This window comes from Calidris pugnax, unplaced genomic scaffold (genome assembly GCF_001431845.1).
Source record: "Calidris pugnax isolate Ruff unplaced genomic scaffold, ASM143184v1 scaffold18, whole genome shotgun sequence".
NCBI lineage: Eukaryota > Metazoa > Chordata > Aves > Charadriiformes > Scolopacidae > Calidris > Calidris pugnax.
Genome location: NW_015090812.1, coordinates 17,287,093 through 17,303,519, shown reverse-complemented (window position 1 = coordinate 17,303,519; position 16,427 = coordinate 17,287,093). Strand labels below are relative to the sequence as shown.

Here is a 16,427-nt window from a genome sequence, read left to right as displayed (position 1 = left end):
GGGGCTGCGGGGGCCGGCCCGGCGCCACCGCCACCCTCCCCGCCCCGCGCCCGCCGGGGCCGCGCTCACCAGGTGAGCGGCGCCCGGGAGGCGGCCGGTCTCGTCTGCCGAGGTGGAGCCGCGGAACCAGGTCCGTACTGTGCGGCCCGGGCGGGCGAGCGAGCGATAAGGCGCGCTCGGAAGGCTCCGGTTGAGTCACGCTTGGTTTAGTTATCGCGAACTGCTCTTCTTTAGGGCAGGCTGGTGCAAGGGTGCGCGCCGGCGCCTACCGCGGCACGGCTGGGCACGGCCATACCTCTCTCTACTGAGAACGTCCCGTTTCCTGGAAGTGCTCGGGACCCCCGGCTGTTGCGGGTCCGGCCTCCGGCCACCCTTTCCGACTGCCCGCGCCACCCCGGCACCGCCGCCCGAGGGACCGGGGCGGGACTCGCTGCTAGGAGGTCCGCTCGGACAGGACAAAACCTCCGACTAATCCTCAGAAAGCCTGAAAAGAAGCGGCGGTGATCAGACTGGTAACGGCGGGGACAGCCTTGTCCTCTCGGGCAGAGAACGAAAAGCTGGTTGTGTGTGAGTGTGTGTGAGTGTCCCGCTGTCCCTCCACCTCTGTCGGGGCAGGGAACGGAGAAGGGCGAGCCCTCATCCTGCGGCGGTGACTTTTCATCTAGTGCTTAGGTTTTACAGGAAGAAATTCTATGGAAATCTATTAAATATTCTTTAAGTGTAAAACACCGGTGTACTTAAGATGCTGAGATACTGCACCGAGTAGAGAGAAAGCAAGTACTGCGTCTTTTTTTTTTTTTTTTTTATCAGTTAGAGGAGCGTATATAAAAGCGCTTATTTCTGTCCAAATTTGTAATTTCCATAAGTTGGTTCTTAGTTCAAAATAATCAAGTGGATACTTACTGCTGAAAAAGTTTTTAAATACTTCATTTTCAGTTAGAGTGGGTTGTTTGGTGGTTGGTGGTTTTTTTTTCAGCAACATCGTGGGAACAGAGGAGCATGCAAAATAATAAATGAGTTCTATACTAGACGGGGAACAAAAGCTTGTGTTTTGAAGCATTAGCTGAAAAACGCTTAGATTTGACTGTAACCTTGGTGAAGTCCTCTATTTCTGCCAGCAAAATGGGGAGAGTGTGTTTCTTTCAGCTCAAGGCTTCATACCATTCAGGATTACTCAGCTAACTGGTTGGGCACTTAAGTTTTGGAGATAATTTCGTAGTATAGGCTAAATGAGGAGATCTCTAGTTATTATTGAATCCTTTTAAATGATTGCTTTTTTGTGATATTTTTCATAGTTTTGAAGGCATTCTACGTGTGAAAATTCATGAAGAGAAACGTGGGGTTTATCTGTTTCTCTCATCTTGAAACAAAAATTTCAAAGATAACTTATCCTGTCCTGTGTGCTTTCTGTTGAGAACAATAGTTAAAAAAACCCAAACATTTTAAGTAGATTGTCAGATTATAGTGCAAGGATGTATGAGGGGGGTGGAAATGGTATGAAATATGTAAGGGGAGAGAAAGAGAGCATGAACATTTGAATAGCACTTCAAGATCCTTTGGAAGCATTGACCTGGCTGTAATCTTGTGGGGAGTTTTTGATGTTTGACAGCCTCATGTTTTTTCTGATAGTAGCTTAAAGCCTTTGAACTATTGCATATGCTTTCCCAATCTATTTCTCCTTATCATAACAGGCTGTAGGTTCTTGAACCTTAATATTCTTCTCAAAGTCCTATGACCTGTTTGCTATAGCAGCTACTGTATCAGTTCATCTTATTTTTTAAAAAAAGCAGAAGATACAGATTGTAGAAAGCTGCTTCTAAAACCATTTTGGAAGCAGGAATCCTGTCTTTTATTGTTATACTAATTAATAAGACGATATTGCTTCTAGGGAGACAGTTAGCATGAAATCTACCTTGAATTTATAGTGGTTGTAGTTTTAACTGTACTTCTTCCTATGATATGTTAACTTTAGTGGCTTTTCAGTAATGCTTTTTCTGTTTCCCTTACTCTCTTACTATACAAAAAATAAATCTGAGGAAATTGATCTGGTTTTGTCCTGAACTTGACTTGCTTCGCCATTAAGGTTGATCATGTTCATTTTTTCCTGTGTGCATCTGCATACTAATGTGCCAAGTAACAGCAGAGGAAAGAGTAATGTATCTCCTACTCATTACTGGTTTTGAGGGAGGGAGGGTGGGCAGGTGGGTGGGAGAAGGTTATGAGGAGACTAGCTGTGTATCAAAAGTAAGTAGGGTTTTCACAAAAGTTGACTCCATCTTGTAAAGACCTGAGAACATAAAGCAGTTGCTCTTCAGTTGGACATATTATACCATATTCAAGCTCTCTTAACTTCATAGTATATATAATGATAAAGACATGGTAGGACTTTGTATGAAGTATTGTGATGATACACTAACACTAGGTGTAGACTTCAGAGACTTTGATCTAACAGGGAGAATTAGCCGGACTGCAGATCAGTAAGACTTCGAGAGAAGTGCGAATCTTTTAATGTCCAAAACTGGTTGAGATATAACTCAGAGTTTTGGAATAGCTTGATTCAGAACTCTTAAATTGCTTTTCTGTTTCCTTTTATGAGGTTTCCATTAGCATGAGCATATAGAGCCTTGGACTGTTTGTCATGCCATTCCTGAATCCCTGAGGCCAAACTGGAGATTCCTCCATCCCTCACTTCCCCTCCTCCAATCTATTGAAACAACAAAGTAACAGCTACTGCCACTAGTGTTATATTGTGATATGGAGGGGGCCTTGTACCTGTATCAGGTTGACTGAACCATTAGAACTCTTCTTCAGACTGTGTGAACATCAGAAAGTTTTCATGAAGACAAGCTGAGACAGAGAGTTTGTACTTTCGTCCCAAAGCCAAGCGGGAATGAGCAGAAGGATATTTTGTGTGGTGTTTGGGGAAGCAAAGATTATTTGTTTCATTGTTCACATGGTTCTTTTTTGTTTTGAGCAATGATGTGAAGAGATGCACACCCCCTTGGATTAGAGCTTGGTGCACGTTTGGTCTTGCCCACCAGATACATATTTTACTCTCTGTCCAATCTCATACTGTTTTCCTAAATGCCATGTTGTTTTTAAAGACTTCTTCATTTGTATACCCTCATCCTCATTCATAACTTCTGACATAGTCTAGTTTTTTTATTATCTGGAAACCTTTCATGCCTTTCAATTCTCTGAACTCACAGTCTGACTCCCGCCAATTCCATTCCCATATACTTTCCCAAATTACAGACTGAAGAAAGAGAAATGCCACACTCTCTATAAATACAAATTCACTTAGCATTTTTAACATTATATTGGCATGACTCGATCTTGTTTGCATCTAATTAGGGGAAACTCGTATGACTTCCAAAGTGCTCTGTTTTGTTAGATGCTGCATTTTGACAAACGGGAATGTGTACAATTAAATTTTCGTTCATTTTGGGCTATTGTTGTGCTATGACTTCTACCATTTCCATTTTTGATAGCATGATGGCAGATGTTCAAAGCACGTTGTCTCTTAGGAGGTGAAATTTTCAAGGTTTCTGTATCTAGTAAAGTCAAACATTCTTTGAATCATATGCTAAAGTATTTGAGACATTCCAGAGTCTTCAGCTGAAGAGGCTCCCTCCTTGCAGTGTTTACATTCAATATGAGAAAAATGTATGGATAGTTTGGCAGGACTTTAGTTACCGAGTTAATTGTTGTGGTTCTTAGTATATACTTATGAAGAATACGTAGTGCAGCAGCACATAGGCAAGCAGATACAGTTATGGGTGGAAGTTAGCAGAACTGTTGTTTCAGGGGGTTGCAGTTTTGATTATTTTTTTGTTTGTCTTGAGGGGTTTTGAAGGGAGGATTGCTCAAAATATTATCAGAGCTTCTTTACATACATAATTGTGGCGAAGTATCTCGCAAGTTCTTGAATGTAGGTGTTTCAGTCTAACTTTCGAACTCTTAACTTGATTTTTCAAAACAAAACTCAAGTGTGAATTTGAGGACTGGGTATTGAATTTGTAAATCATGGGATATTACTGAGAGTGACTTAAAAGGTGCAATGATTAGGACATAACTGAAGGAGTTTGGTTTTCTTTCTTAGAAAGGGTTTCTTGGGGGGGGTGTAAATGGAAAATTCTGTGCTTCAGAGGGTCGTTGTGTATTTGTAGAAAATTCTCAGACTGTTGGATTGAAAACCTACTGGATTGCTATAATAATTATCCTAACATGCTCTAGGTAATCCTGCTTCAGCAGGGGAGTTGGACTAGATGATCTCTATGGTCCCTTCCAACTCTAAAAATTCAGTGAAATTCAGTGGAATCCTGTGATTTGTTTAGGAGAGGGAACTCTCAGCTTTCTTTATGGATCCTCAAACATGAAATGCTTGACAGTTTACTGTCATTGTAAGTCTATTGTGGACTGATCTGGTATCAACTCTTAAACCAAAGCTTTTGTTGGTTATATTTATACCTGCTTGGTCTTGATACCTGTTTGCATGAAATGTCATGTGTTGCATTTCAGCATAGTGCTGGTAATCTTGCAGAAGAGCCTAAGGAAAATCTCTCTGACTGGATAACCTGCACTTAAATAGTCAGACTTCAGAGGTTTGGAAGTGTTTTTATAAACCAATAAGAAAGTATGAATATTAAGCACAGAACCCTAGCAGTCCCCAAAAGAAGAGTAACAACATGTTTATGCTATATGCGTAAGCTAGCCTCCAATTTTTCAGGCTCTTTATAAATAGTGCTTGTTGCCTTACTCCAGTAAACACATAATGTTGAGCTTTCAAATGATTGTGTGAATTCTAAGAAGCTTCCCCCCCCCACCTTCCCTCTATTGTTTGAGGTAATTTTTATCATTCCTCCCTAATAATAAAGCTAAATTTACTGGAAATAAGCTCTGTCAGTTTGTTTTAGCTATAGGAGGTTGTAGCTTTGTGGTAAGCATTTGCATTTTTGAGTTTCCTATCTGTGGTCCAGTTGTTTTGCATAGAACAATTGTAGTGCAAAACTAACTTTACAGCACTTTTTTATTATTATTATTTTGAAAACAATTATATGATACTTTTAGTACTAACCAGCGGAAACTGTGTCCTCAAACCACATAATAAATGGAGAGGTGATTCAGTATTTCATATCAGGGGCCTCTATGATAATTTATGGCAGATTTTTTCTGAGAGTGTAGTTTAGTTTCTTTAGGGTTTCAAATTGTACTTGGATCTGTGTAACTAAAAGTATCAGTTCTTATTAACTTTTCTACTCTTTTCTACTCTTTTTCAGTAAGAAACCTGACCAAAGTCAAACAGATTCTCTTGGGGCAGAGATGTTGTTTCCAAAGGTTTTTCTACTATAGTATAGCTGTGCTCAACCAGCGCCTTGACAAATTGAAGATGAAAAAAACACCATCTAAATACTACTTATCATCTTTAGTTAATGAATATTTATTGTAGGACCTTCAGTAAGGTAGAAGTGGGAAGGGATTTGTTGTTGAAACTGGAAACCTTATCCAGCGTGTGAGTCCTTGCAAGGCAACTGACAGGAAATAGCAGAATTCTTTCATAAATTTGAGATTAGCTTTAGTGTTACTATAAAACTAAGCCTGTCAGGATAACTTCTGAGTAGAAGAAATAGTAGCTGCAGTGCAGCAACACTTTGATAGTACCTGTGATGCTGAGGCAGGAGGACTATAGAGGCAGCTCTGTTTTCTTTGCAACACCTGTGCATTCCCCCAAACCAGAGGAATTCTTGTGCAGCTGTGAGCAGCCAACTTCCAGGCTGCTGGGCCTTCAGGGTGCTACTCTTGTTTTTCAGCGTGAAAATTGTCCAAGGTCAGAACAGATTCTCTCTGTCCATAACTCTTATTTCCAAAAGCTCTTCTGCTTTCTGATTTCATATCAATCTCTGCTGCCTCTGTTGCTTTTCCAGTTTTTAAAGGAGGCACCTGGTTGACTACCACCTTGGTTAAATAATGTAGGACTGGTTGACCTTTAGGTCTGTGTGTATGTTCCATAGAGTGGCTTCTGAAGGCTAATACAACTGGATAGGATAAGGTACCCTGTCTTCTGTAATATAGCCCTATAAAGTGAGCACAAGGCAGCATTTTTTGAGGAACAGAACAGCAGTCTTTTAATGTGCCTGAAATGTTTGTCTCACAAAGTTTTCTGCTCACGATAACAGAAAAACCCATCCTGTATAGCAGGCTGTAATTGATTGTACAAAAGACTGACAGCTATGCAAATCCCTAATGTCAACAACGATTTGAGCCAGCAGTCTGTGTATGCTGAAGAAGAGAATTCCAGTAATCTGCTCCTGCCCTTATCTCTTGGGTAGAGCCCTTTAGTTTACAGCCTGTTAGAAATATGTGGCCAGTTCTCTGCTAGATTTATCACTTGAGCAAACTCTTCAGAAACAGTTTTTTCCTCACAGTGTGCCAACTACTGGGTTTAGAAACATACTCTTCCAAACCAAGCTGCAGAGTGTCCTTTATTTTTTTTGTGCAAAATATTCTTAAAATGTTTCTTTTTATTAATGATTCTAAGTTCATGTCTGAGTCTTCAGAGGATGTGAAAGAGCAAAAAAGAGGAATTTTGTGGATAAAAATGGAGAATTGCTCAGAGCCTGCTCTTGCATGTATGTCCAGATGTGTTGGTTTTTGTTGTGACTTTTCACATTTATAAGAGTTAATACACATGTGCGCTTGACATGCAGTTGGGAGCAACATGACTGGAATATAATACAGACTACATCTTGAGGCATCCGACTGCCTCAAAATAAAATGGAAGTTCAATTCTAAATGCCTTTGTTAGTCATGCTATTTAACTTACATTAAAGTGGGGTCTTTGTGGGTTGACGCACAACGATAAATCTTGCTTTTACTTTTCCAGAACCAAAAATGATAGCTGCAGGAAAATTTTCAAGTCTTCCCAGAAACGGCCCAGCGAACCACCAGTTCTCATTAGCTTCTTCCATGGACCTTTTGACCACTAAACCTTCGCCAACTGAGCGTCGCACAGACTCCTTTCAAGACATCTCTATCCATGGCACTCTCCCTAGGAAGAAGAAGGGGACAATTCCCATCAGGTCTTGTGATATGTTTAGCCACATGGGAACATTGCCATATACCAGAACACAGCGGCAGCAGCCACCTTTTGTACAGGATGTTATAGAAGAGCACCCTCCACAAAATGGGAAGAGCAACAAACTCCATGCCAGGTACCTTATAAAACCTTAATTTACATATGTTTGTGGCATACGTTTTTCTAGATCTCTAAATGTCCAGTTATAGATGCAGCTGTTTATTATAACTCCACATTCTAACAGGTTGATTTTTCTCCCTAGTACTCAATTTAGGTTCTTGATGGAAGAAACCAAACAAAACATAGCGTGAGGAGGGGGAGGAGTGAATCTGATGCACAGATTTCAGGAATTCTGATGATTTATTCTTTTTTTTTTGACTTACTGAATATCCCAGGCTTCAAAATAATTTTCCTTTTGCAATAAGATCAGCCAGTATTTGAGCTCTTAATACTCATGCCTGTTTAAACTGTCCTTCTATACCACTCTTTCAGTGGGATCTAGTGATTTATATTTTTAGTTTTTCTTTTGATATCTGTGTGGTTTTTAAAAATAATTTTTAAGGAGTAGTCTTGCCTTTGAATGTTTAAAAGGTATAGCATTGCATGTACTATTCCTATGGCAGAAACTTCAAGAAGTCGCTGAATTGCTTTGAAATGACCTTTTGCATTATTCTAAGAGAGCAGTTTTAACCAAGAAGTTGGACTGTTCAAACTTTGCTTAATTTGGAACCTGTGCTTATATGAATGTAGTGCAGAGGAAAAGAAGAGAGTGGTGTTCCAGTTGCCTCCAACCTAAAGCTACATATTAGCTGTTTCTCTTGAAGACTCAGTGTAACCCAACATACACTGAGCTAATAGCAAACGATCCTTTTTAAATTATTCTTGCCTCGCTTCCTGGTTATTATATTCATGTCTCTTGAGAAAGAAGTCTACTCTCATAGCTAGCGTTTCTTTTGGGAATCTATTATCATCATTGATACTTCACTGCTTACAAAAAAAGTAAATAATTTTGTTAATTTTTTTTTGTTTTTATTTTGAGGTCTATAAAATGGGAAAAAATTTCCACTAATGCAAGAAAACCACAGTGTAATGCAGTAGATCATGCAGTTAAAGGCACAAATATGAGAATGTGTTAGGTTGCTTGGGTGACAGAGTAAAACATTGAGAAAAGATAACCAAATGACAGATTCTGAATTAGGATGTGTAGTTTTGCTGTGTCCATCATTATAAGATTTCTTGGTTTTAAATCCTGTGAGGGAAGGGCAGTTCTAATTATGTGGGGTTGTGTGTGTAGAGTGTTTTTTGTATGCTTTTTGCTTGCGGCATACAGGATTGAGCTTTCTTCTCACTTGAAAATAGACCTTACTTCTCTATACCCCATTCACTTTGAAAGAAGAAAGGGCCTCAGTGTGTTTAGTATTCCTCTGTCACTGATCTCTGAGATGTACCTGCTTACATGAACTGGCTTTTTAACATAATTTGCTTCTTTGATTTGCATACTTTTAGAGAATGCAAGCAGGTGGGGCTGCTGCCATAAAAAGAATATGGTGGTATACATTGTAAGTTTTATTTTATGTCTTCCTTCTCAAGAGCAGTTGCTAAATGTGATTTGCAAGAGATGTTTTTCTTCAGAGACCAAAGCCTCCATATTAAATATATTTATACTTGTAACAGATAACTTTCCTTGTCCTGTGAAGAACACTTTTGCATAAGCAGTAAGAGTAAGAACAGAATGCTTAAGAGGAAAATGTCAGGAAGTTCTGCCTGATCAGAATTAAAACAGGATACTTTTGAAACAATAAGAGATTCAAAGGATGTTGTTAGTGCAGTTTGTTAATAGAATTTGTGACTTTTGAGTCATAGCAGCAAGTGCTGTTCTGTGTTTGATCTTCCAATTGCTTTGCTAAATACACGTGGAATGCTATAGTAACAACTTCTAACTTCTGCTTTCCATAATTTTTACAATGGATCTTTATACATTCTGCTCCATGACCTTACAGCCCAGTTGTATTAGAGCAGAAGACAGTACCAACTTGACAGTCAGCATATATTTCACTTCTTGAGTCTTCTTGGGATGACTCTGCACCTTTCATTAGTATACTTAAAAGAAAATTGAGAGAGCAAATTTGATTTTCCTGTGGTAAGCATTCTTCCTTATATGCTAAGGTATATATTCTGTTGCTTACACTCATAGTGAAATTATTTGGGATTAATAATATAGGGAAGTCCATGTTACCCTATCAGAGTTTTATGAAAAAAGCCCTGTAATATTTCTGTTTCAGTGTAGGAACTTGTGAGATAGTGTAACATTACATGGATATTCTCATTCAGGTGGAAATCAGTCTCTCATTGCTGTAATGCTGTTCACAAAAATTAGAAGTGCGAACACACATTTTAATGAAACTTTTTCATGATGTATTGTTCAACCAAAGTGCTGTATTTGATGTCAGTGGACCAGAACTAATAGTCATTAGGATTACAGTGTTTATGCGCACATGGATCTGATTATACCGAGCTGTAACTCAGGCATGTCATAGTTTAAGTTTGATAGTTCTAATTTAAGAAACATTACTATGATAACATTTTCAGTAATTCGAAATAGGTAATAAAATCTTTAATGTATAAATACACAATACATAATTTTGTGGAATAAAAAATAAGCCAAAGTGAGGACAATAGGAAAAAGACAATTGTGTCATTCCCTAATGGAACTCTCGTGATTTCCAGAAACTTTTCTCCTGTCTTATATTACAGCTACCTAATTGCATTGCCCTCATCTGCAGCCAAGATGAAGTGTATGTATACTAATTTGTTTGTAGGATCATATTCTGTCAGGACGTTCACACCTATATGAGCATGAATAGTATATCTTTATGGAATTTCTAGTATATTCTAGATTAACATGGAAAAATAAAATTCTGATTTACAGAAGCACTCTTCTAATGTTGCAGTAGCTAATTCATACAGTTTCAGGGGGGAAAACCAAACAAAACACACAAGAGAGATGAGGTCTCTTCAAACCTGATAGTCATTTCTGAAAACTTGGAGAAATTATTTTGTCAACTTTCAATACAATAAGGTTGCGTTCTCTTCTGTTTGGTTTGGGAATATACACCTGTGTAGTTAGTTCAAATGGCAAAAAAGTTTTATTTCTTAAGAACACTTATATCTGATTTTTAGAATCTCTTGGAAATAATTAAATGGCCAAATTTAGAAGCAGCTGAGCTCTTGAAAGTCGCTTTTACGGGCTAAAATAAGAATTCTCTCTTGAAAGTTAAGAACTGCAAAACTGCTTGTGTGTAATGTCAACATCAGATAGTAAAGAACAATTAAACCTAAATAAAGCATAATTGGAATTTCCCTTTGACACCTGGTCCATGGGTTATCTTTGTTTAATTAGCTTTGCCTTACATTATGATACCTTTATTTAAAAGAAAAATTGTTCAAATGCATGTCTGTTGCTAGAACCTGTGGTCTTTTTTTGGCCTGTGTCTTGTGGCTGCGGTGTGGAAACCCAGAATTTCTAAGCTGTTTTTAATTATTATAGTTTCACACTTGTGGGGATGAAGAAGGGGGTCAGCCCAGACATCTTTCTTGCTCTTCCTAATAAGGCAAAGAATACTGGCTGTATTTGTTATATCAAGTGCTTCATTTCACTATGCTGGTACTCATGGCCTTGTGCAGCTGTCTTGACTAGTATCTGATTCAGAAAAGTAGAATAATTCCTTTTTCCCTATTCTAGTGTTTTGGGAAGGACAAGTGGTTCTTACCCCTGGCCCCCAATACTTTCCTAGTTTTCGCAAGCATGGTAGCTCAATTATTTGCATAATTTTAGACTCTCTATAAATCTTACAAGGCACATTTAATTTCAGATAAGTGAATATTGGAAATGTCAAACTCACTTCATTTTTCTGTGACCAAACACACCAAAAGTCTGCAGTCCTTATTAGCAAGATTTGTCGTACCTGTATTTGGATAAAAATCAGAGAGATGATGAGCCATAGCCTCATGTTGTTAAAAAAAAAACCTTGAATTTACATTGGATTAACAGAAGAAATGGTGTGCACTTGGTGTGACTGACATTCCAGTTTAACAGACCTGCTGAATTTTCATGCTTTTTTCATTAATGCAGTCAAATAACCCTCAGATAAACAAGACTTAAAAGCAATATAGAACTAGCACTGTCACAGGACATTTGATTGTAGTGATGAAGGCAGTTTTCAAAGACCAATTTTGACATTCTACACCATTTTAGTTGGATGTCAACAGCACCCATGTAGTCCCATGTCTGATACTGGCTCTGATACAGGCATACTTAAATCTTTCCTCATGTAGAGATGCAAGGATTTTCTGAGGGTTGTTAAGAAGATGGAATGGAGCAAAGGTTTTTTGCAAAGAATCTTTTGCAAATATTCCAAAGCAGAAGTAGATTCCAGTACTGATCCTATGCTCTCTGTTTCATGAGGCAGTGTTTGCAAGAGGTAGCAGAACAAGTAATTGCTTCTTGGATTGTCTGCCAGCTGCCAGCTATACTATTCTGTATCGCTGTACGAGGATGCTGATGAGACACTAAGGGCTTTAAACAGGCATGTTACTCTACAAATTACATAAAAAAATTAATAGCCTTATTCATAAGAAATTGTATCTAGCTTTGATTTTACTTGTAAAAATTCCTAATAAAAAACCCAATCTAACAGTTTCATAAAAACTGACAGAGTCTGATTCCAAGAAACATGTTTTTCATATTGGCTTATGTTTTGTTTGAATTTCAATAGGTCTGCATATATACTATCTATTATTGGTAATCCAATCCACATACCAGGAAAAGAAGAAGAATGAGGAGCATATTCTGAAAATTTTTCCTCCAGTTGGGGTTTTGATTTGAAATTAATACTTTTACAAGACACACAAAAATCCATTCCATAGTCATGGGTGGTGCTGCATGTATTCTTCAGTATTAAGTATAGAATAAACATCAACAAAGACTTTTTCCACAGCTAGGATAGTCATAGCCTTTCTTTTTGCATGGATTCTCTGACTAATAAATTTTGAACCTTGTGACACAGTCTTCCTCTTAGCAAGTTGTCATGGAGGAAATCATTCCTTCTGTTGCCTCTAGCCACTTATTTTTTGAAATTGTGAGAAAGAAATATTTGATACCCCACAGTCAAACAGGTCATTAGTTCCAAAGTTGTTTTGTGTGGAGAGAAATAATACAATTTGTGTTCTTAGAGAATCAGGCTAATAAAAATGTGATCTTCACAATCAGTTTAAAGCATGGTGAAGGAAAGAAAAAAGATACTTCTTTCTCAATAGTGGCAATTCCTCTATTGCCTGCAAAGAAATAGGAAAAAACACAGCCTGCATTCCTGTTGAAACAAACAGGCTTTGCAACAAAATTGAAATTCAGCTTAATAACAGCTCTGGTGTGAAATTATAAACTGTTAAGAGGCCAGAAATATGATCCAGATTTGCACAAAGTTGGCATTGTTGGTTTTATTTTTTCTCTTCATGATGCTTTGAAGGGATTTAATACAAATTTCAGGACAGATAATCTAGCACAGTAGTAAAATCAAAGCTAGACACAATTTCTTATGAATAAGGTTATTAATTTTTTTATGCAATTTGTAGAGTAACATGCCTGTTTAAAGCCCTTAGTGTGTCATGTGCATCCAACTTGGATTTTTAAGAAAAGATACTTGACTGATAAAAGTACATGTATGAGAAATTTAGCATTTGATGGAAAGATGACTTAATTTTGTCCTTGCTCTGTATGTGTAGTGTGGGACTCTTTGAAGAGTAGAACATTGGATATTTTAGTAGAAACTGTGTGGTCTTGCATTTGCATTAAATTACTATCTTCCCTCTGCTGAAGATGGAAGTGTTCCCCTTGGAAGTGTTGAAGCATACCATCTGCCAGAAATGATCACACTAAGTTTTCATGCTAATTAAAGCCTTCAGACAAAGTTGACATTAATTTACACTGGCTGTTTTCTGTTATACAGGATGTTTATGAATATATGCTGATTTAATTCCTGTTTACTAGCTGTCTTTCCAGTAACCATTTCATCTGTTCATACTTGCAAAGATAATTTTTTGTTCAAATTACATTTTTTGTCTATATTGAGATTTCAGAAATAGAGTCACTGATAAACATTAGGGCTGTATTGTTGGAACAGGTTGGAATCAGAATACTTTGTGCATTTCTCTAAATGATGTATAATGCCTTAGATGCTTTGTTTTATCACTGTTCATGAGAGGTTCTGACATACCAGCTGGTCAGAATTAGATTTTCCCCTCCCTGTTTTTAAAGCTACTTTTAACTCTTTCTATATTTCAAAGCATGGAGTTTAACTACAGAGCTATAATTTTGATCTTTTCTCCTTTTCTTCTGTTTTAGTTTTGTGTATATAAGCCCTGGAAATTCCTGGCTATGCTTCAAGTCCAGAATGCAATTGTAGCTACAGCACTACTGCTGTTTTTATTGACGTGGCTACAGACCCTTCCTTTTTGTAGGCAGATCTACCAAAATCTCAAACAGGAACTATTCATATCCAACATCTTTTTAACATGGTTCAGGCATGTTAGAAAAATTGAATTGGGGATGGGGTGGGCAGGTTGTGGTTAACTTGATTCTTTCACTGACGAAATGGGCAAACCAGCAGCGCTAACGTCTCCCAGTGCTCACTGAACCCTGTTGCAAAAGATCAAAATGTGGGAAATAACCTGTAAACTAAAATGTATTTTATAGAGTAGTTCTAAGTATCTACATACAGACGCTAAAAGTGCACTTAGCTTCTGTAGTTCTGAAAGTATGATAGGTGTGTCCAACTGTATATCTGGCTAGACTTCAGACTCTTAGTCTGAGTACTGGTCAGCAGACCTTTTTTTTTTTCCTCTTATTTTTCTGTCAGCTTTTTTTCTCCCTATTGTTTCAGATAAAGTGCTATCATCTAGCATTGGACTTTCTATTGCTGCAGCAAAGTTATTCTAGAGTAGATTAGTTTATCTGGTCGTTTAGGATGTTCTGTACTTTTCAAAATTTCTGATCTTCAAGGCTGTGCGTGTTTAGCTGGGTGAGACTTGCATACTTGTGTCATCTTATGTAACTGTGCAGGGGGGGAAAAGAAAAGTCAATTTTAAACTTGACTAGTACAAAGGCATTAATAGGGTAACCTGATCAGCCTAAAGTTAAGCAGGCTTATTGTCCTCTGCAGGATCTTGTCCTTGGTGGGCAGTGCATTTGGAAGGTGTCAGCAGGGTGTTAGTCTTGAGGTATAAAACCATTAATAGCTGGATTCTGGGTTCCCGAAACTTTTCCTTTTCTCTTAGTGGTATTACCACAACAGATGAGACCTGCTGATGTCCTTGAATTGACAGATGATTTATAAGGGAAAAGACCAGGCAAGGCAGTACTTGGTGAGGAGCATGCTATAAAGGGGGTTGCTTCTTCCTTGTCAGAATTTACAGTCTGTTTTGCTTCTCCAGATGCTGCAAATTCTGTTTTCTTTTGGGTTCTGAGAATGGGGTGGGTTGAGTGTTTAGACAGCAGTTATTTTGTTCTAACTAGTGATTTTGAAAATGTTATTTGTTGGATAATTTTAATTTTTGGTTACTTTCTTATATGAGTGCTGTGTGAGCACTTAGAGCATATGGGTAGATGCACTTTGAAAATTAAAATAAAAATAAAATTTTATCAAGTTAATATTTGAATATATCAAGTAAAATAAGTATTTCACATGTTTCCTTTGTGGAGAAAAGTAAATAATACTGTATGTTGGGTTTATAGAATGCAGTGTAGTTCTCCAGGTATGCAAATATTTGTAAGATTAACAGGAAGAAGACACTTGCTTCCCTTTAAATTTTAGAGTAAGGTGGGGAGGAAATTATTATAAAACCACAGAATTTTTAAAGTAAAAATAGTTACAGTTTTGGTGTAATGCCTGAAACTTCCTCCTAGTATGAGTTTTGTTTTCCAAAAAACCTGAACCAGACTGTGAGTTTGTGGTTGTGATTTTTTAACAAGAGTAAGACAAGCATGGTGTATTTCAGGCTACTGAATATCTTGTTGACTTCTTCCATGTGCACATAAACAGTTGTTCAAAAGGAAGTATTCCTTAGATGTTGCCAAAACTTCATGCTTTTTGTCCCAGAATTTCCCATTCTTTCTCTTCATCTGTCCTGTCCTGTTCACATACGCACCTGCAAATCTGACCTTGGCTGTCTCAGAGGTGGAACAGAGCTAACTGCTAAAGTTGGTAGATGTTTGTGGTAGAAGGAATGCTTTATTGTATAAGCAGAGAATAGCTAATGTTCTCTGCTTACATTCAGTACCAAATCCTCTTATCCTTGAACTTTTGGCGGTCATTTCTGGTTTGACTTGTCTGCCTTGCCTTTCCAGCCCTTCTGTCCATTGTCGGTGTCAGATTCTTCTGTTGTGAAGTTCTACTCAACACTTTACCCCTTTGTTCCCATTTGATGCTTACATCTGCTGTCTTTGCTAGCTTGACATAGACGTGCAGAACCAAAGTTTCACTTCTTGGTTTTTATGGGCATTCTGGAAACTTGGCTGCAGGTGACAATTATCAGAAGCCTGCCCATGTGGGATCTTGGGGAAGGGAGATAAAGGGAACAGGACAAAATATCTCAAAAAGAGAGACCATCTTTCCAGTATTGGAGATTATTAAACCCCGGGCCTTCAGCTCCTGAGCAGAGGAACTGAAGTGCCACATGGGATGGACACAGTCATATCATGTTTTAAATTACTTGTGGATCAGGATCTTATTGTTAGTGAATGACTTGCCAGGTAGACTTGAGCCCAAATTCCTCACAGTCCCAACCAAAATGAGTGTATGTTATTTTTCAAAAACTTCCTGTAAACTTCTGTGTTTTCAGGCTCATTCTTTTTTTGAGCAGAGGACACTGCACGTTGTGGAACATTTCTTGAATTACTCCTTCCATCACACCCAAATTTTTCTCCTAGCTCTGCTGTTTCCTGGTCTCTATTGTAAAGATTCTGTAGAGCCCTATTCACTTCTACCAAGTGCCATATCGCTTCCTCAATTTGCCTCCTGTCAACCCGGTGACGACCATGCTTTGTGAATTTACATGAATTTCAGGTGAATTGGTAGAGTCTGTGATTCTACTGAGCCTTTGCCAGTCTTTTGGGAATGTGCATGTTTATTTTGCAAGGTTAAATTATTTCTGAACACTTAAAAATTTGCAGAGCTGGATTCTGAATAACTACAGGAACTAAAGCACTTACTGTAAAGAGTAGCTAGCTGAAGGTATAAGTTGATAGACAACAGTACATATATAGAGAAGTCTGTAGAAACAGTGATCATTTTGGATG

At 38.1% G+C, this 16,427-nt stretch overlaps 1 protein-coding gene across 3 annotated transcripts in view; it reads left to right on the top strand.

Moving 5' to 3' along the window:
- The window catches only part of BCAR3 (breast cancer anti-estrogen resistance 3), a 94,613-nt gene that overhangs the window by 15,882 nt on the left and 62,304 nt on the right, over nucleotides 1-16,427 (top strand). The window contains exons 1-2 of one of the 3 annotated variants that reach the window (XM_014939017.1): nucleotides 7-130; nucleotides 6,884-7,211. In XM_014939017.1, coding sequence (XP_014794503.1) covers nucleotides 6,892-7,211 — 320 coding nt within the window. In that variant the 5' untranslated portion in view covers nucleotides 7-130; nucleotides 6,884-6,891. Of the gene's footprint in view, nucleotides 1-6; nucleotides 131-474; nucleotides 513-6,883; nucleotides 7,212-16,427 lie in introns of those variants that run through there. The other 2 variants (XM_014939018.1, XM_014939015.1) reach the window with 2 other exon arrangements.